The sequence below is a fragment of the Pundamilia nyererei genome, unplaced genomic scaffold (assembly GCF_000239375.1).
Source record: "Pundamilia nyererei isolate P.nyererei 1_Seehausen unplaced genomic scaffold, PunNye1.0 scaffold00136, whole genome shotgun sequence".
Classification (NCBI taxonomy): Eukaryota; Metazoa; Chordata; class Actinopteri; order Cichliformes; family Cichlidae; genus Pundamilia; species Pundamilia nyererei.
This window is the reverse complement of record NW_005187537.1, coordinates 1,425,324-1,445,556: the sequence shown is the minus strand read 5'-3', so window position 1 is coordinate 1,445,556 and position 20,233 is coordinate 1,425,324. Positions and strand designations below refer to the sequence as shown.

Below are 20,233 nucleotides of genomic sequence, written 5' to 3'. Positions count from 1 at the left end.
TTAATCATATATAAATCATAATGTTGTGGTAATCTGTCATGTCATGGTTTTAAACGAAAGACGCGAGTAATACTTCGAGACTGCACTTCAGCACATGCACGCTATGTGGGATTGAGCGGAGAGGTCTTGGTCACGTTTCTGGAGACATTGTGTCTAGCTACGAGAAACTGGTGGAAAATGTCTAATGTGGGCAGTGGGAAATTGTAAAATTGGCCGCTGTTACATGACATGATGCAGGGTGGTCTGGGTTTGCCACCAGGCAAATACATTATTCATAAACTAAATGTTTCTGTCTAATGAGCATTTAATGATTATTCTGCATCAAAGCTTTGGTTTTTGAGTAAATGTCCTGGTAGTTCGTGAGCCAACTTTGTGTAACGAGAAAGTGGGGACGCAGAAGCCTCGAAGGGGGGACTCTTTGGTCGCGCTCCAACTGTCTGGTTAAAGCACTTTTACACTATAGACTAAAAATAGTGTTTTACTTTGGATTAGAATTCAAATTTCTTCCGTTTGTGGCAACGTATCACAATCACAGGAACACTTGGACATCCTTTCAGCAGTACCATGTCCTGTGGATATGACGGTATTGAGCAGCTCTTTGGATTCGTTTTCTTTCATGCACAAATTAAAACAAGCTATGAACTCTTTGATTAACACTATACAATTCACTGACTGCACTGACGAATAGGAGACCATATTCGACTTTAGGCCTTTGGTAACTGGTATATTAGAAAAGACATGGACATAAATTAAATTATTTATGTATAATACATCTGATTTGTGGTCGTCTGATGTTTCCAACTATGAAAAACAAAAAATCAAACCACACTAGTAGGACATGACACTTTTTCCCCATCCCAGAAACTTTATTTTTGACAAACTGATAAGGCCAAAGAGAACATCCCAAAAACGAGGATGTACACAGCCACTCTCCCCCCGTAACAGTTTTTGAGGAAAATAAAGTGGAGTTTTGTGTGTCTCCTCGGGTGTCGCTCCTCTCCTTCATCCTGCCCAGCTTTAGTGCTTCTCTTTTTTTTTTCCCCTTCCTCTCTCAATCGAAGGAGAAGACTTGGAGAGGCCGGCTCGGTCTTAACAAGATTCTTCCAGACTGAATGCACTCAAAATAACGTGAAAGAAAACGTAACCAGGAAACGGGGCTGTGTGTGTGTGCACAGAGTCCATCTGGAAACGGACGATAGGGAGATGTGAAGCTCTTTAGTTGTTGCAGTGCCGGAGTAGTCAACAGTAACCGGGAAAGATGGCGAGGACACGGGCTCGCATGTTCCTCGTCTTGGCTGTAGTTGGAATTTTCTGTCTCGATGTCTCGGTCAGAGGAGAGCTGCAGGGAGAGCAACAGGAGGAGGAGGAGAGGTCCTGCCAGGGCGCCTTCGACCTCTATTTTGTTCTGGACAAGTGAGTCTCGGATATTATTTATTGCTTTGTTAATTTCTGGTCGCTGCGCATTGCCATGCAACCGTGTAGTTGTTTGGAAACGCGGAGCGCGTCAGTCGGACGTCCTGATGTAACGGAGTCTGAGAAAAGCGAGTGAGCGTGTAAAGTCGAAAAAATACCCAGAGTCTTCATTTTAATCAAACTGGCTTTTGCACCAAATCACAAGATTGAATCTTAAATCTGTGCAACGCAATGACTTCACTTAAAGAAACATACCTAAAATCATTTTAACTTGCTGTTTTGTGTCTTCGGGACATGCAAGTAATCAGATTGAAATTTAAGTTGGAAGTATATTCTTGACATCGGGGCATGCTTTTCTTTTTAGTTCGGTTTAAAGTGGTGAGACAAAAAGACCAAGCTTTACCGAGGGGATGTGGGCAGGGCGAGCAGGATGGATAGAGTTTCAGGCTGATGACGCCTGCGGACACAGCTGCTGCAGCTGCCCCATAGCGGTGCTATATGGGCCGGTTATCACTTTAAGCATCGGCTCCATCAAAATAAAGAGAAGAAGCATCAACTAATGGCTTCCTGTCACGACTAAGAGTGGGGTTTTGCACTGAAAACAAACACAACAAAAACATTGTTTCTAATACACCTTTTACACTGGATGTTGGCTCAGCTGATCGTTATATTACTGCTTGATAAAAGGTTTCTTAATGCATTTTAGTTAAATGCACAGCTTTGGTGTAAGTTATGAAACATCTTGCATAAGGCGCATCCTCCAGCTGATCTTCTTTGTCATTGCCTGGCTCTTATCATCCACCAGGACGATCATTCAGTCATTTTTTTCTCTGTTTTGTTAGAATTCCACTTTGAACGTTTGCTGCAAAAACTTTGCTGTTTAAAGTAAAGTGGTACTTCTGCATCTTTAGAGAGGTCTTAGAGAAATCCTAAAATGTCCCTGTTTCTCTTTCCAAGTATTTCCTCCTCCTTCTTTTTTCAACTCATAGTTGTCTGGTGGGTGGACAGGAAATGAAGTTTGAGACAGTGGGAATGTCAAACAAAGGTCCCCAGTCTGAATTTAATCCATTACCCTATTACTGACATCAGTACTGTTAGAATAACACCAGGACGCTCTTTAAATATCTTTAGCATTATGAAATTCTACAGACTCTTAGTGACTCAAAGCATTTTTTCAGGCCGCATGGTCACTGTGGATGCTTCTGCCACTGTTCTGGCATGTGTAAGCCTGATGATTTTACCCTGCGCTCCAGCTCATGTCGTTTCAGACATTGTAATTGGCATGTTTCTGTTATTTTGGCATGAGCGGCAAGGTGAGATTTATGCACATGGTCACAGACAAGCAAGTCTAAACATGCAACGTAGACGGATACAAGGAGAGAGAATGACAACAAAGCCATAAGGTATGGTTGGATTTGTGACCTCCCTGTGTAAAAGAATAGCAGGTTAGAATTTCAGTGGAATAATTATGTTCTCGACAGACAGAGTGATGTGATTTTGCGGTGAAGCAGCTAAACAATGTGGTATATAACATTTGAAAATATGCTGAGGTAATGGTTAAAAAAAAATTCTTTATGTCCTCGGCTGACCCGTGTGCACCACCGCCACCTATGAGCTGCGAGGTGGACGAGCTTAGTGACATTTTACTTTGGTCTCGACATATTTGATGATCTTTTTAATGTTCACGGCAACATCTGTCAGCCCCTCTCTTCTCTCTTTACCCTTTGCTTCAAAAAGTTTAGGAGGAGCCTGGGGAGCACGGCATGTCACGCATGGCTAAACCTCTGATACGCCCCTTTTCTTTTTTTGACTGTCTAGCAAGCTCCAGCAGGCCTTCAGGAAGCTGTTGATCTTTCTCCTGAGATAGCACTGATTTCTTGGCTGATATCAAATGCGACACAATGACTAATATTTAAGAAAGAATAGGGCAAAATCATCTCTAAATTGGACTTCACCTTATCAATACTCATCTTGTTTGCAGGTTTTGCTTTTGCTACACTCTCCAGTAGGTTATGAGACATGCTAAGGGAAGACTGTGTGCACGCTCCACTGTAGCATCTCAGTATACACAGAATAAACATTAGAAAAACGACCATCAGCTTCCTACATTCCTGCTCTCCGTGTCTGAGCCGCACCGAATACCATGCTGCATTTTTTTCGGACTATCTGGTTGCCCACAAATGGAATAATAGGTGTTGTGTTTTATGGCTGGGCTCTGAACAGAGTTTTGTGCTGACCGATCTAAGTGCTTTGGATTGGTTTTGGAAAAGGGGACTGTGCATCTCACAGTTTAGGAATGCAGGTAGAAGACTCAAGGGTAATTACTAAAATTGTAGAAAGATTGCTTTAATTTTCAGCAGAGGAGACGACTTTGAATGCGTTGTGCTTTTTCTGTGGATGGAGAATTGTCTGTCTCAACAATATGTTTTCAAACAAAATGTCAGAAACTGCTTTTTAAAAAATCTACTATATATAAATGTCCTAAAAGGATTTGGGGAAACCTGGCAGATATTTTCATTATCATGAAGAAAAAATGACAACTGACAAACCAGAAGTTCTGTATATGGAAAAGGACTGGTAACAAAAATGAGGCCCAATCATCCTCTCATTGGTTGTAGTTTGCGATGTTAATGTTACCTAACAAGAGAACCCTTTGATTTAGTCTCAGTTTAATGAGCAGTACATGAAACACAGTTTTTACTTTTGGCAGTGTGTCACATAACTTCCTATCCTGCGCACTGGACTAAAACCTCTTTTGTGTATTTGTAACAAAGCGCACTCTGCTTCCTCATGAAGCATATCTTCATATCTTTAGCCTGTAAAATAAACCCACTGGCCCCATATGAGGACACACTTTTTCTTAATATAATGAAATAATGACTTCCTGTTCAAAGATTAAGTTTAGGTTTCATACTTAATCAGGTAAGGTCAAGTAAACCCAGACAGCTCCCAAATAGGAGCTCTGCACCAAGAAAGGATTAAGATGGGGTTTTTTTACTAGTAAACTTTTGTATCAGGGACTTTTTTTATGCCTTTACTTCTTGGGAAAGGGAAAAGTGGAGGAGGCAGTTCTGGGGAAAATAAAAAATTCAAAAGAGCTGTCGTAAATTTGACCAGCTCAGACTTTCACTTTGCTCATGACCCTGTTATGTGTACACACGGATGCCTGACCTTTGCAGAGTTTTGGTTTACAAGCTGTTTGATGTTGCATCCTTCACACACACACACTCACACTTTTACCCCCTGCTGAGTGTCACTTCTGGGTCCCTCTGTTGTTCATGTCGCAGCCTTTTTACTCCGTGCATCCCCAACCTGTTGTTTGGCTGGCTGCACTCAGTGGGACCATCTGTTCCCCCTCACAGTCAAACACACACACTTGCACTCTTCCACATACACATGCATGTCCACTATACACACACAGGCCAGCTGCCTGCTTCGTGGTCCCTGCTAGAGGCAGACTGCTACATCTGTCCCTGTCTAACCTCAACCCTCTGGCCCAGCAGCAATTAGCCCCCCATTAGCAGCCCCATGGGACTCGATTTCATTAAGGACACTGTCATGTACGCAGCAGCATGTAGCGGGCTAATCAGCAGCACACAGCCGACAGGTTACAGTCCAAAGCAAGGGAATGTGATTAAGTGACCAGAAGACGGTCTTCTCTGTGTAAGAAATAAACTGCTGTTCCTTAAAAAATCATTAAACCCTTAGTATTTGTAGGCACACTACCTCTAAATCACTGCATGAAAATAAACCTCAGTTTATTAACCTCAAATTCAGCTTTTCTCTTTTCCTTCTTTTTGATCTAGGTGGAATAATCTGCTACAGCATCACATCACACAAGTCCGTGTTTGTGGTATTTTTCAGGTCTGGGAGCGTGAAGCATCATTGGATAGAGATCTACTCCTTTGTGGAGCAGCTGGCAGAAAAGTTTATTAGGTACCAGCAGGATTTAGTCACTGATGTGTTTTTAGTATTTTGTTTTCTCCTTTTGTCCATGTTAACGCAAAAGCACTTTGTGTTCCCAGCCCTATGTTGAGAATGTCCTTCATAGTCTTCTCAACACAAGGAAAAATCATCATGAAACTGACCGAGAACAGGTAAACTCTACACATCAGTAATTGACTAATCCCTTATGTTATGTCTGTGTCTGCGTACAAGTACTGTACAAAAATGCTATCTTTACTCATCTTTGTCTGTTAAACTGGTTTTGTAACCCTTCAAGATCAACAGAACAGATATTGCATAATTGCTAACAGATTTTATGCAGCTTCATGCAACCTTACGAATACAAAAAGTGAGACTATCTTTGGTTAAAACTTAAGCCAAAACGTTACTTTCCAACTCAGTTGAATCTTTCCTATTCCGTTTACTCCATGTCTTTTCTTAAAAGCGACATCCTTTCAGGATGTTTTATAAGGCTGTTTGTTTATTCTTCAGGGAGGACATCACTGGAGGCTTAATGGCTCTGAGGAAGGTTATCCCTGGTGGAGACACGTATATGAACTTAGGCCTGGAGATGGTAAGGCTGGGTTTAAATCACACTATCTGAGTCTTCATAAACCTTCCAGAAAATACCCACTGAGCATTAATTGTGCCTGGCAGCTGGAACCAAGAGCAATTAGATAAGTATGAGGTGTGTCTCAAACCATGAATTACTTGCTCCTTCCTGAAAGTGCCGAGCTAAGTATTTAAGAGAGGCATTCTTAAAGAAATTACTCTTTTATTAATTTTTTTCTTTTGTGAAAACAGGAATGTGGTTTTTTTTAAGCAAAACATTTAAAGACATTCACCCATCTTTGCCAGAGCACAGTGTGCAAAGTGCGATCTGTGGCTTGACTCTACCTCAGTATCAAGGTGTTAGACTGTATGATCACCGGCTGTAACTCTTCTATGATCTGTAACTGAGAGTTTCGGTTGTTGTTGAACTTACGGTTGAATTCCTTTCTTTTTAAATGTAGGCTAATGCACAGATCTATAAAGAGAAACAAGGTAAGCTTCAACCCAAAAGCTTCATACATTGCAGTGCAAAGTTTCAGAGAACGTGAAAGTTGTGCGTTCTGCAGGGACTGCCAGCGTCATCATCGCCTTAACTGACGGAGAGCTGAATGAGTGGCAGTTTGACACAGCACAGAGAGAGGTGAGACGTGCTGTAAAGTAGAAACGTTTTGGAGCCAGTCGAGAAAATATTGCTGCCGGGCTGAGGACCGTTACTGTAGGCTGCGTGCCTGTTAGCTGTTTGTTAACTTTATGTTATTAGTGCTGTTCTTCTTTGGTGGCCCTTATTATGGTTTTCATATTTTAAACCACTTTAATATTTTGCCAGCTTTGATTGGTGCATCTGCCATTTGGATGCAAAAGACCTGCCCTCTTGGCTGCGCCATGGTCATTTTTACTTTTATTACAAATACAGATGATAAATACTGCTAAAGTTATTTAGAAATGATTAATAATCAGGATGCGTAAAAGTTAATGCCCCTTTTTTGGAGAATGCATCATGTTGTGCAACACCAGTTTTTTCATTTTTGCTGTGTGAACTGAGAAAATGGTGGTTTTGGGGAGATTTTAGTGGCTCCACGAGACCACAAGAATCTCTTTGCAATTGTTCTTTCTTTTTGTTTGCAGGCACAGAGGGCCAGATCTATGGGAGCTATTGTTTATTGTGTAGGAGTCAAAGAATTCAACCAGACCCAGGTACGATCTACTGACAGATATCAGAAATATTCCAAATACATAAAAATGCTAATATCTTACTTTGTCTGTGTGTCTGTATGCTTTTCTAGCTTGCAACTATTGCAGACACAGTGGAACATGTGTTTCCTGTATGGGGAGGCTTCCAAGCCCTCAGGGGAATCATTGACTCAGTATGGCACACACATACCACATGTATACCATATAAACACTCACACACATACAAAAGAGAGCCATAAAAATCATATTACATCATATTAAATTACTGAGGTATCACATAACTATTTTTTTTTGTTTCCATCCCCTCTCTCTCAGATCATTAAGAAGTCCTGCATTGAGATTCTGGCAGCAGAGCCGTCCAGTGTGTGTGCAGGAGGTAAGAGGTGTGAGGAGCCGGGGTTTTCCCTTTCTAGTTCACAGAGTGGGCAGTCACGGTGTGCGATTGTTTCAGATGACAGTCATCCAAAGCCTCTGGAGTGAAACATGAGGTTGAGTAATCGCATGGATGCTTATGACCGCAGAGTGACAGAGAGCGTATTGTCATTCACGGCCGGGGGAAATTAGCATGGCCGCTTCAGCACAGCATGGGTGCAAAAAAAAAAAAAAGAGGAGGAGGGGTCTGCGGGTGTTGGTCAGAGGAATTAGCCATGAATCTTCAAGCATGGCTGCATCTCTGGCCTAGTTTGCCACATCGTATATGCTAAATAGCCATTTGGGTTGGTTTAAACCCTGTCCTCTCCCTCACTTCCTCTGCCCAGCACTTCTGCTCCTAGACAGCAGTTTAAGGAAGTAGGATGCAAGAGATGAAGCATTAAGAGAGAGCCTTTATGGGTAGCCAGCAGGATGGATGAGCTTTGACATGACCTTATTAGGACTCACTTAAGGGAGTGCATTTGCAGCCCTGCTACCAGGACAACCAATGGAGATTAACATCCATTATGAGATATGAAGGACGGGAGAGGATGTGGAGAGAGGAGATGAGAGAAGATTCATGTTGCCGTAAAAGGACAAAAGGAGAAGCTGTTCTCACATGATAATTACAGTTTCTGTTAGTGCGCAAGAGACTTTGTGTCACTCGACGTGTGCCCAAATATCCTTCAGCAGCCTCATTTATTATTCGATTGATGAGCAGCCTAATGGTCAGTGAACTAAGAAAGCAGGGACCCGCTTTAACCAAGGCCTTACTCTGGCCTAATTAATTAAGTTGTAATATGCTCAAATGCTTATAGTGCACTTTGTCTGCCTTTGTTGTGATTTGTGCACATATACAATGGAAATCAGACATCCGGTGCTTTCACATTATACCAGAAAAGGCTTTAGATTGTGGAGAAATCACCAGCCCTCCTGCCCCAAACTCTTATAAAGTAAAGCAGTTTTTATCATTTAGCTATGTGATTTAATTTGAACAGCAAGGCCATGCATTGAAGCGTGAATACATACTGACACCCCACATTTATATTGTGACAGTCTCTTTCACTGTTATTTTTCTTGGCCCGCGTGTAGTCACATAGCATATCGTACACGCTTTACCCCAACACACACATTTAAATGGTCTTTAGTCTGCTAGCGCACACGCATCTCCCGGCACGTGTGTAGACACGTCCCTCACATTGATGTGAAGTGACCAGATCGAGCTGCCTGCAAACAGGCCATCAGACCAGACAGTGAACGTTGGGCCACACTATAAGACATGACAGCACTGATTCCCAGCGCGCACACACAAGCACACGTTGAGGACAGTGAGAGTACGGCCTTCGATCTAACATGACAGGAGAGATAGCTGCTTTCATTAACGTCTGACCCTTTTCTACCCGCCGTGCCTTCCTCCTTTGCCCCTCCCTGTCCTTCACTGTCCTTTTGCACTAACGTGATTGAAGAGGCACTGTTGGGACAAGCTGTACCCCCTTTTCTCCGCACACTCAGTGCCCATGCGTATTCGTATGTATAATCACATATTCGTACAAAACAAAATCCCTGCCAGCCATTCAGGTGTGGATGTAAATGGACACGTTGCCATGCAGGAAAAGCAGAGAGCAGACAGGAGAGGGCAGCAGCATATGTGTCGGACATGATGGTGGGGCACCACCAGTCCTCATCCACCATGTGTCTGACAGGAGTGACCTTTTAACACATCAAGCCTGGTGTGTGTGTGTATAATAGATTTTGTGACTGAGACATTTCTAGCTAAGAAAACACTGCTGTTTTCAATCAGTCAGACAATGACAATTGAAAATATCTATTTTTAAATAAGGTTAGGAAATATTATAGACTTCTCACATTTTTTGGATAAATGAGGTCCTGATTTGTTCCTATGTTGTTTTGGGGGGGTTTTCTTTACTTTTCTATACTTCTACATGCCCATGAACAAAGCAAAATCTATCCCTTTCATTGGAGTATATTTAGCATCAGATTGTGGGTTTTTGTGTGTGAGCTATGCCATGGTGTAGCTTGCTTGGTCTGACTGCAAACCACATAGACCACAACTTATATTATATTATATTATATTATATTATATTATATTATATTATATTGTGTCACCACTACTTTCTTATATATGAGGTGATTGGTTCAGGTTTTGGTCAGTGAACTGGGTTTTGCCTACTGTAATGTCACAGGGTCTTTGATTTGCTGTATAAAGTTTCTTAAATAAAACCAAAGTGAAGATAAACTGAATCTGTCAATAAGCACATACACAGCTGTATGAGGTCAGCAAGGAGTTTGGTGCAGTTTTTGTAGTGTCTTTAAACAAATGCATTATAATATGCTTGTGCGAGTATAATTCTAATTTCCATTGTTGATGTAAATCGTGGATTGTCTGCAGACTTCAATCTGCACTCAGCATTTTTGCAGAATCTGTAAACACATAAACATCTGGTGTTTCTTTGCTTTTCAATTGTCTTCTCAGCTCTTTCTCTTTCTTTGTATCTGTATTCATGGATTTCATGGCAGCTTGTCTGACCTTTAAAGAAATACTGTCACATATACACCCCGCAACCTGTGATGTTTTTATCCAGTGATCTTCACGCTGGTGCTTTAAATGTTAAAGATGTGGCTGGCAAATGTTCCCTTCGATTAGCCAGGATACTGCTAGCGGAAACCTCAGTTCACTTGTGTGCACATTTTCATTCATGCATACACTGAACACATGCAAATGCCTGCACATTCCACGGAGAAGCAGAATTACAGCACACGCACAGATCTGCACACAGGCACACACAAGAGCTAACGCCGTGTGGTAGTGCCATAGGTAAGGTCAGACCTACTTTGACAGTACTGTGCTGTTGTCAGCCCAGCAGGCATGTTTTTAAGCAAGTGTTTTTTTCCCCCGCTCTTTAACATATGCTGGGAAGCAGCCACATAGACACTCCAGCATATGCTGGCAAGCCTCTGTCAGTGCACTTTAACAGTGCCTAGGGGAAATTAAAGGTCAAAAGACACACACACACATTCGCACACACCTCCTGGCTATTGCACAGTCTGAGATATTTCTGAATAGCAACACTTTTAGCATTAGCACCACTGGAGCATATTATGGCCTTTCCACACATACACGCACAAGCACACAGATATAAACAAGCAGTAATGAGGCATGCACAAGTTCTCACTGCTCAAGTTGAGCCCGACAGAGCAAGGGACTGGCTGTCTGGCCCACAATGACTGCATACTTTTTCTGCAGTAATTTGATCTTTTGTAACTCTTGTGCAGCTAAAAAAATATATGCATTACCATTGTTTCTCATAAGTGGTTGTATAACTAATCATTCCTGATGTCTGGACCCATTTTTTCTCTCAGAGAGTTTCCAGGTGGTTGTGAGAGGTAATGGCTTTCTCCATGCAAGAAACATCAACCAGGTCCTCTGCAGCTTCAAATTAAATGACACACATACTGTGGGTAAGTTCTGCAGGTGTACACAAGAACACTATAATAAATAGTATGCATCCTTTTCTCCTGCTTGCCATTAAGCAGGACCCTGTTCCCAGATTGAATCTTTTATTAGAATAGTTCAGATGTGGCAGATGTCCCATCTTCTGTCTTCCTTCTTGGATCACTCTGAGCTGCTCCCAGTGCTGTTGCTATTTTTTTTATCACTAAAAAACCCTATTTACATCTCTTGCAATAATTTTATTTCTGGGGAAAAGTCATAAGAAGACATATCTGGAAAGAAGGGTAGGTATTTTGCATTTCAAGGTTGCACTTGTCAAAAAATTCCTGCATTTTCAGTTTGTCACACACTGCCACACAATGGCAGGTCAGGTTTGTTTCCACTGAATGTTCTCCTTTAGAATCCTCGGGACATTGTAACAGAAAGTTGGACTCTGTGGGGTTAAATTCAAAACCCTATAGATGTTGCATGAGTACACAAACCTGGTGCGCCCCATTTGGGCTTTTTCCACTGAAAATGAGGGTCATAACCAGAGATGGGCAGTTACTGTAATCCGATTACTTTTTTCAAGTAACGAGTAAAGTAAGGGATTACTATTGCAAAAACTGTAATTAGATTACTGTTACTTTCCCGTAAGCACGCTGCGTTACTAAAACCGTGATTTTTTTGCGAGAGTGTCTCATGACAATGACGTAAGCGAGTGCGACGTTCGTGGCAACAGCTGTGTGCAGATCAACAATGGATAATAAATCGAGTGCAGGAGAGTATGAGCGTGCAGCGTTTAAAGCGTGGAAGTACTGACCTTACTTTGAGTTTGATTCCATAAAAAGTGACAAAAACATTAGTGTTCGTTGTGCGTGGGAAGAAAACTTCTTTTTACAGCAAAAAAAAAAGTGCGCAACGACGTAATGGGAAATTCATAGAAACTCGCGGCACACCTGCACCAGGGCAAACCTCCGCCTACCCCACTCCTGCTTTACAGGTGAAAATAGAGCAACAGGACCGCTAGTCTTTGATTTTATTTATTTTCTGCTGTGTTTCACTTGCATCTATTTGAAAGAGTGAGTGTAAACACAAAAAATATTTTATTTTATGTGTTGGAATGTGCAGAAAATAGGTTTAAATGTTAAACAAATTTCTTCCAGTCAAAGAATGTTGCATATAATTTAACTTTTGCTTGATGCATAAAGTTAAAAGATTAAAACTAAAAGCAATTTCACTAGAAACACTCAATAATTACACAAGGAAACAACACTGAAGTAAGAAAAAAAATCAGATTTATGGTAAATATGGTGTGGTTTATTTGCTTATTTATTTAAATTTTTTACATGGCAGATAATTATCTGATAACCAGAAACCCTTTAAGAGGACTTTATCTCAAACCAAACACAAAGGGCATGAACCCCTGCAGTAGGATGAACCCATCCATAATATAATGGTTCCACCCAGAATCCTCTCTGAGGATTAATGCCAGATGCTTTTCATTTTCTAAGATAAAATTCAAGTTCTACTGAGAACTAATTTTCCACCCTAATAGTTTCAGCTGTAACCCATCCAGTGAGCTCTGAAATTGCCATTTTATAACATTCTTGTGGTTCTATTTTAAGGATGGGGCAAAACATGCTTAAATTTCAAGTATTGTGTATTGGGCATGATTTTGGCATGATTGAAAGAAAAACTTATAAGTATCAGAAGCAAAAAAAAAAGTTGTTTAAGAAGTGTGATTTTTGCTTTTCCCCATGTAGATGAGAGACCAGCTGGAATAGAGGACACCTTTCTGCTGTGCCCTGCTCCTGTGGTAAAGGAAGTGGGGAAGTAAGTAGCACATCTCAGATCTTGTTTTTCCACCCTTATTTACCTCAGATTGTTTCTCAGCTGTGGCTCCAGTCTCTGAACTATCCCCGTACAGCTGTAATGCGGACATTTGCCAGCTGCTCTCAAGTTTGTTGTGGACACAGAAGACTGCTGTCCTTGAACAAATTAGGGCCAAAGTCATTGTGTGTCTGTGATCAATCAATGTTTGTCACAGCTAACGAAGCCAGACACCAATCACAAGGGGACAACAGGAGTAGAGCCCAGGAACATGACTTAATGAGAGCCTGCTCGAGAGAACCTCACAACTCCGGTGTGTTTGTGTGTGATGCTCCTAATCTCTGTCTGGCACTTTGGCAGAGACAAAGTGTGAGTGGAGTCAGCGGGGCAGTGTAAAGTTTCCTCTGAGGGATTCCAGCTTTGCCCTTGGTAATTCAGAGCACAATTTCCTTGCGGGGCAGACAGAGAGATGCTGTGGGTTGAGTTTGGAGAGGATAAAGGCCCAGCAGCCCTTCCATCCCCTCTGCCTGCAGTCTTGTGCATAATTATACACTCAGGCCTGTGGCCTCAGACACCTCCCAGTCATCATCTGTCTTGTTTCTGTCACTCAGATTTTTAGCATGATTTGAGCTTTTCTTATCCGCCAGTGAAAAGTACTGCTTTGATGGGGAACCACTGCTCAGAGATAAGGAGGAAATATTTTTTCTCCAAAGAACTCACGAAACTGACAGACCAAACTATTTTTTTAATACTGAACATTAAAAGTAGTATATTACTGGCATATAACTGTTTAGGGTTTGACATAATGACAGAATGTAAAAGACATATGGAGCAAACTGTAAAGTCCAGCAAACACCCTGTACGTGTCTCTGCTTTAGTGTCTGATCTTTGTTGCTGGTGTGCTGTTGTAGCAGGTGGAGCTACTCCTCCTTAGAGCAGATCGAAACAGGCAGCATCATTACACTCTGCAGTGATGCCTGAAGGAGGCGTCCTTCCATGTAACAGAGGAGAGAAGAGTTGATACTGCCTAAAACCCTGAGTGCCACTAAAGAGCAAGTCAGCTGTGGTGGCTGAAGGGTCCAGAGAGAAGGCCAACAGCTGGCTGATGAGTTCATTGCAACAGAAGTGGAAATGTAGAGTGAGGCGAGCGTGACACTGTTCAGGTTGGACAGGTGTTATACACTTTTATATACTTTTTTCTTCTCTCTCATTGGACTGTTTTAGCATTCTTAGCATGATCATAATGCTTATCACAAAGGTTTTCAGTTTCACAGAACATTTTTTCAAACATCTCATTAAAAAAAAGTAAAAGGGAAAAAAACATTGAACTGAAATCAGGCAGCATGGTGATGCACTGTAGACACTTTTGCCTCAGCAACAAGGTCCTGAGTTGAGAGTCCTGGGCGGGGCCTTTCTGTGAGGAGTTTGCATGTTCTCCCCGAGTTCTCGCCGGGTACTCCAGCTTCCTCCCACCGTCCAAATGTTACGTTAGGTTAATGGGTGATTCTAAATGGCCCATAGGTGTGAATGAGTGTGACTGGCTGTCTGTCTCTCTGTGTTAGCTCTGTGTCAGATTGGCAACCTGTCCAGGGTGTACCCTGCCTCTTGCCCTATGGTAGCTGGGATAGGCTACCATCCAGGCTATCATCCAGGCTATCCCACAACCCTGATCAGGATAAATGGAAGGGAATAGATGGATTTCTTTTAAATCACTTATTAAGGAAAAAAAATTCAGCTTCTTAAACATCAGTAGATATATGTGATTATTATGTTATATGCATGTTATTATCAAATAATAACACACCACAAGCTTAAAAAAAGATTAATGGATTATACTAAAACTATAAAAAAAAACATTTTATGCAATTTTATAAACCAGTGATGAAATAAATTTTTCGTTCACATATCTAAAGTTATTACACTTTAGATATGTGAACTGCTTCCTGTTGAGGAATTTTTAGGTCTTCAGCTTTACTTGAGATCTTAGGGACTCCGGCTTCCAGCATCAGCGAGGGTCTCCACCAAAAGCCCCTCACTCTCCTCCTGTCTCACCCAAGTCGCACTGTCGGTTAGAATGAAGGCACTGGCGGTCCTGTCACACAAATCTGTGTTGACTGGGAACCTTCCGGATGCAGCTCCCCCTCCTGAGCGCACACACAAAGACACACACATATGTGGGGCAAAGACATATATAGTGGGCAGATTGATGATTGATAGGGGCTGAGATCTCTCTGTCAGTGTGGAGCTGATAGCACCCTGTCCCTTGCCTGAAAGGAGGGCTGACCACAGGATGGGGAAGGAGTGACAGAAAAAGGAGAGAAGACGCAGAAGAAAAGATTAGTGGCACCTGCACCGCCAATTTTCTATTCCCAAGTCAGTGTCAGCATGAGTTATGAGACGAGCTACAGTGGCGTGGAGCGCTGAGGGGATGTGGATGAGGAAAGGCTTTCCTTCTCCCATCCCCCGCCTCTGTTTCATCTTCCCAGCCATCCCACCACCCTGCAATGACCTCCGCCTTCCCGCCCCCTCCTCAAACTTAACCCAAAGCTCAATACCCCCCTTGTCTGTGTCGCCCTAAACCATTAGACCAAGCACAAGAAGTCTTTCTCCATTCTTCTTCTACACTCCAGCAGTCTGCTCTTTAACCCCCTGCCAGCGTATGTGGCTCAAATGTCTTGGCCTTTGTTTTATTTTATTTACAGTTTCGTTTCCATCCATTCTATCCTGTTATCTTCCCATCTAAAATGATTTGCTTTTTCCCACCCTTGTGTCCGCCCTTCCTGTACTTGAGTAGTTACAGCTACGCATATCGGTGCTGAATGCTGTACAATTAGAAGTCATTTTAGCTGTCTGTGGTTTCCACATCAGAGGTCTGCGTCCAGTCCAAGCAGAAGAGATTCCTCCCGTGGGTGGAGACCTCGCTGACCTCTTCGAACGCTTTTAGCTCTGCGTTTTTGTCAGCATATTTTCGTGTGCTTATAATGGAGCAAGTATGGACAAAGCAAGAAAGTATTTGGCACCTGGTTAAACTTTTACAGTAGCTTGAAGCTACGCTGTGAATGTGTTCATACAAGCAGATGTGATATGTCAGCACTTCTGTGTTAGATGACCAGCAGCCGGCTTGTGTTGTTTTTTGTATTTCTTTAGAGTGATCTACCTGCAGGTGAGCATGAACGAAGGCCTCTCCTATATCACCAGCTCTGTTCACATCACTACTACTGAATGTGTAAGTAGATCCAGTGTAGCTTACACTATAGCTTCACAACATTAGATGGTAATATTTCTCTCTGGCATGCTGCCTTTTTTTTTTTTGGGAAAAACTTTCTTTCAGCTGTCTTATTTCTCTTTTGGCTCTTTTATCTTCATCTCTCCTTTCCCTCTGAATTCTCCTCTGTTGCGTCTGTCATCAGAGGAGGCTGTGAGTACTTTTGCTTTTCACTTTCCCTTTGTTTTCACTTCACTTGTGTTTTATTCCTGTTTAACCGTTATCCCGTCCATCTGCATTTGCGCAGTTTGACGGCACCATCGTGTTGATATCCTTGCTCGTGGTATTCCTGCTGTTGGCTCTGCTGCTGATGTGGTGGTTCTGGCCTCTCTGCTGCACTGTGGTAAGTTTGACAGACCAAATGACCTCGTTTTTCAGGAAAACAACTACACTGTTTTTTTGTTTACACTATATTATTAATTTATTTTTCTCTGCTTCAGGTGATCAAAGAGCCTCCACCACCTCCTCCTCCAGAGCCTGTAAGTCACCTGTCACATGAACCTGTCGCAATCTTTCCCCTTTCTTTCATTCTATTCAAAGATTTGCATAAGAATTCAGGACTACTGCAATATTTCTTATTTTTGCAGTTAATATAGTAAAGTAATAGTAATAACATTGTTTAAGCATATGAGCTGTATCCTCATTGAGGCTTCGCTAACAGGAGTCAGATGATGATGATGGTTTACCCAAGAAAAAGTGGCCCACAGTGGATGCTTCATATTATGGAGGAAGAGGAGTAGGTGGCATCAAGCGCATGGAGGTACACTCACTCACTCTCAACTTTCAGAATTTGCAAAAGGCAAACGGACGAAATTTAAAAAAAAAAAATTTCTTACTTACTTAAGGTGCGATGGGGGGAGAAAGGATCCACAGAGGAAGGTGCGAAGCTGGACAAACCTAAAAATGCTGTTGTGAAGATGCCGGAGCAGGAATTTGAACCCTATGAGCCCAAGCCCCGAAAGCCTCCCCGTCGACCCCCACAACAGAGGAGGTGGTACACCCCCATTCAGGTAAGTTTATCATATGAATGCTCTTTAAATGTTCCGTTTATGTTTGTAGCTTACTTTATCCAACCGCAGGAGAGGAAGTCAACTATATTTATCTTTATATAAAGCTGCAAAATTTACAGCACCTAACCTAAATAAAAATCATATGACAAACAATCAAAACATAATAATAATAATTGATCATATATTTCAGGATCTAGTAAAGCAAATGATATACAGATAAACAGGTACATTAACCCTTTCAAGAGCTGGACAAGCAAATAATTGCCAGAAAATTAAAATTGTTTTTTTTAAATAGAGCATTTATTGAACCATCTGACACATTTTAAAGCTTAATTAAATATTAATTTGCAGTTTTAATTTATTTATCACGTTTACTACATTATCTATTTCTTTTGCAATTTATTGCAATTTATGTAAGTTTTCAGGAGGAAAAAAAAATCACACTGATGATGTTCTCAAAAACTCACAAAAACTCATGTATTAAATATGGCACACGAGACATTAAGGTATTATGGTCCTTTTCAAAAAATCATATATTATTTGGCATTATAATCAGTCTCATTCTCTGTCTGTGGACCTTGGCAGAACACACTAAAAAAATTTTATTTAGATTAACTTTTTTATTTTAAATCACTCTCATTTATATATGACATTTGTTTCATTATAAATACTCCATTTTTAATTCACTTTCCTGACTCCCCAGGGGAAACTAGACGCTATCTGGGCTCTGTTCAGGAGAGGCTATGACCAGGTATCTCTGATGAGACCGCAGCCTGGAGACGAGGTGAGCCTGCTTCTACCTACAGTCAAGTTACATTTTCATCCGTTTCTGCAATTTAAGAAACCACAAAGATGCACAACGGCTGACACAAACTATAATTTGCTGATTACGAGTCATTTAGGGGGCTTGCCTTCTAAACAGCGGGTTTTCTGTCTTTCCGTAGAGCATCTGCATCCTTCTTTTGTCTGCCACGCTGCATAACGACACCATAAAGACATAGGAAAATCTTTAACGCAGCACCCCAGTTCTCAGCACGCACACCCACACAAACACATGTGGAAAAACATTCACTGGGGAAATAGTGAGGTACAGACAGGACTCTCTTTGTCAAAGCTGCAATTGTTCACACACAAGGCGTACTGTGCTGTTATGTACTTTTCCCTCTGACTCCCAGAAAATGACATGGTTTCTGTTGAGGTTTCAAATAGCATGTTTCACCATCACTGTTTACTGTTAAGTCATGATTATAGTAAACAAATATATACAAATTGTGTCATTCTTTGTTTTAAGTGCTATGTTTTATGAGAAAAACCCAAAAAAAACTATTGAATGTGCTATTACTGGACATTACTGCCACTGCTGAAAAGTCCTGAATCATGACATCACTACGTTTCCTGCAACTGAGTGTGACAGATCGAGACAGAGAGCAGAGCGGTCCCTCTTATCTAACCTTGACCCCCGCGTCTGGCATCTCGTAACCCCCAAAGACATGTTTTCCTCATCACACTGGTTGTCATGGTGAAACATCTGCTCCGTTGTAAATGGTGTCATTGTCGCTTCTCATAGCTGTGGTCTCATCACTGTAAAATTTATCGATTTGTGCTCTTCAATGACATGATTCATCTTTACTGTGCAACAGTGTGAGTGTGTGTCTGCTCGCGTCTGTAAAAGTGGTCGCCACCGCTGGTTTTATCTTTTCTTTCCATCCTACACATCTTTTTTTTTTCACTGCGCAGAACAGTTCATCTCTGTCATGGCAGAAGTTTCTCGAGTCTTTGTCAGACACTTTCTGTGGGGCTGCGGTTCACAGACACTCAACAATAACCCCCACCCACCTCCTTTCACGCGCCATTAACTGAGAAAAATAAAAAAACGCTACTTCTCACATGGAAAAAAACGAGGGGATTCACTTTTGCTGCAGAGGAGGAGAGAATGTTTAGAATAGGTGCCGATAGCCATATCAGACATGAAAGACGACAGTGATTGCTCATCGCTGATAAAGCCAGGCTTGGATCTTCCACACAGGAAAAACAACAAACATCTCTTCAATACCCAGAAACCTCAGCACAGCTGGTTATTAAGAAGCCCCAGTGTGGTGGCAAAAAGTACAGCAGTAGATAGCATTAACTATCACACCTCCCAATCCAGCTTGTTAACCAGCAGCTCAGGAGGTGCTTGTCCTGCTTTCTCCCCACATTACTCCTACTTCACTGCCTCTGCAAACAGCCATCAGCGGCCTGCCAGTTTCTGCCACGCTCCAAGTTTGCATTTTATCTCTTTTTCTGCCATGTGTGCGTGCATTTCCGTGTATTTGTGTGTGTATGCGCTACTGTAACGTGCATGTCACTTCTCCTAAGCAAGCATCACGCAAACAGATGGGCAGTTGAAAGGCCACGAGCCATATTGTGACAGATGAGATTCCCTTCTTTTGTCCCCGGAGCTGATGGCGCTGATGGCTCTTGTCACACAGTACAGGCCAGACCAGAGGGCGGTCACCAACTCTCTGTTCTCATGAACAGACTGCACAAATGAGCACTTCCTCTTCTAACCCCCTCCCCTTTCTTTTTTTCTTCTCACCACTTTATAGAAAGTATTAGTTTACACAAATTTATAAATGTTACATGAAAAATCAATATAAAGTCTCTTCACATCACAGCAAATCTCCCACAGGCTACTAGGCTGATGCATGGGTCGCATCATTTTCATCCAAATCAAACAATCCAGTAGGAGATCATTCCCACTCAGGATACACTTTACAGTCACTCTTTCCTCTAAAGGGAAAGTGCACAGAGGCAATCTCAGCAAAAATCCTTCTCAAATCATAATAGGGATCCTCGAACTCCTCAGTGTCAATTCTAGGGTTTGGAGTTCTTCAATAATTTCTCACACATCTGTGTATGTCCACAACAGTGTTTCAGTATCACAGAGTTCATTTGCTCACTGGAAGTCTAAATGCAAATAAACAGTTTTTTATCAGCAGCATCTATTTCAGTGGTATTATGAATAATCAACAGAAAAGGTTGTCAGCTGTTTTCATGGGAACTACTTCTTAGTCCCAGTTTAAGTTGTTTCTGGGAAGGGTAGTTGAGATTAAATGATAGGGCTGTCGGGAAACACTGATCCACAGTAACCAAAAATGTTTGGTAGGTATCATTTAAATG

The 20,233-nt window shown here is 41.8% G+C and overlaps 1 protein-coding gene across 1 annotated transcript in view; it reads left to right on the top strand.

Annotated features, from left to right (window-relative positions):
* The first annotated feature begins 996 nt into the window (after nucleotides 1–996).
* Nucleotides 997–20,233, top strand: part of antxr1d (ANTXR cell adhesion molecule 1d) — a 21,188-nt gene continuing 1,951 nt past the window's right edge. Inside the window, exons 1-17 of the mRNA XM_005743883.1 lie at nucleotides 997–1,413; nucleotides 5,278–5,349; nucleotides 5,439–5,510; nucleotides 5,851–5,932; nucleotides 6,372–6,402; nucleotides 6,477–6,550; nucleotides 7,036–7,104; nucleotides 7,194–7,274; nucleotides 7,417–7,477; nucleotides 10,894–10,992; nucleotides 12,730–12,799; nucleotides 15,944–16,022; nucleotides 16,309–16,404; nucleotides 16,502–16,540; nucleotides 16,723–16,821; nucleotides 16,907–17,071; nucleotides 17,775–17,855. Coding sequence (XP_005743940.1) covers nucleotides 1,259–1,413; nucleotides 5,278–5,349; nucleotides 5,439–5,510; nucleotides 5,851–5,932; nucleotides 6,372–6,402; nucleotides 6,477–6,550; nucleotides 7,036–7,104; nucleotides 7,194–7,274; nucleotides 7,417–7,477; nucleotides 10,894–10,992; nucleotides 12,730–12,799; nucleotides 15,944–16,022; nucleotides 16,309–16,404; nucleotides 16,502–16,540; nucleotides 16,723–16,821; nucleotides 16,907–17,071; nucleotides 17,775–17,855 — 1,425 coding nt within the window. The 5' untranslated portion in view covers nucleotides 997–1,258. The remainder of the gene's footprint in view (nucleotides 1,414–5,277; nucleotides 5,350–5,438; nucleotides 5,511–5,850; nucleotides 5,933–6,371; nucleotides 6,403–6,476; nucleotides 6,551–7,035; nucleotides 7,105–7,193; nucleotides 7,275–7,416; nucleotides 7,478–10,893; nucleotides 10,993–12,729; nucleotides 12,800–15,943; nucleotides 16,023–16,308; nucleotides 16,405–16,501; nucleotides 16,541–16,722; nucleotides 16,822–16,906; nucleotides 17,072–17,774; nucleotides 17,856–20,233) is intronic.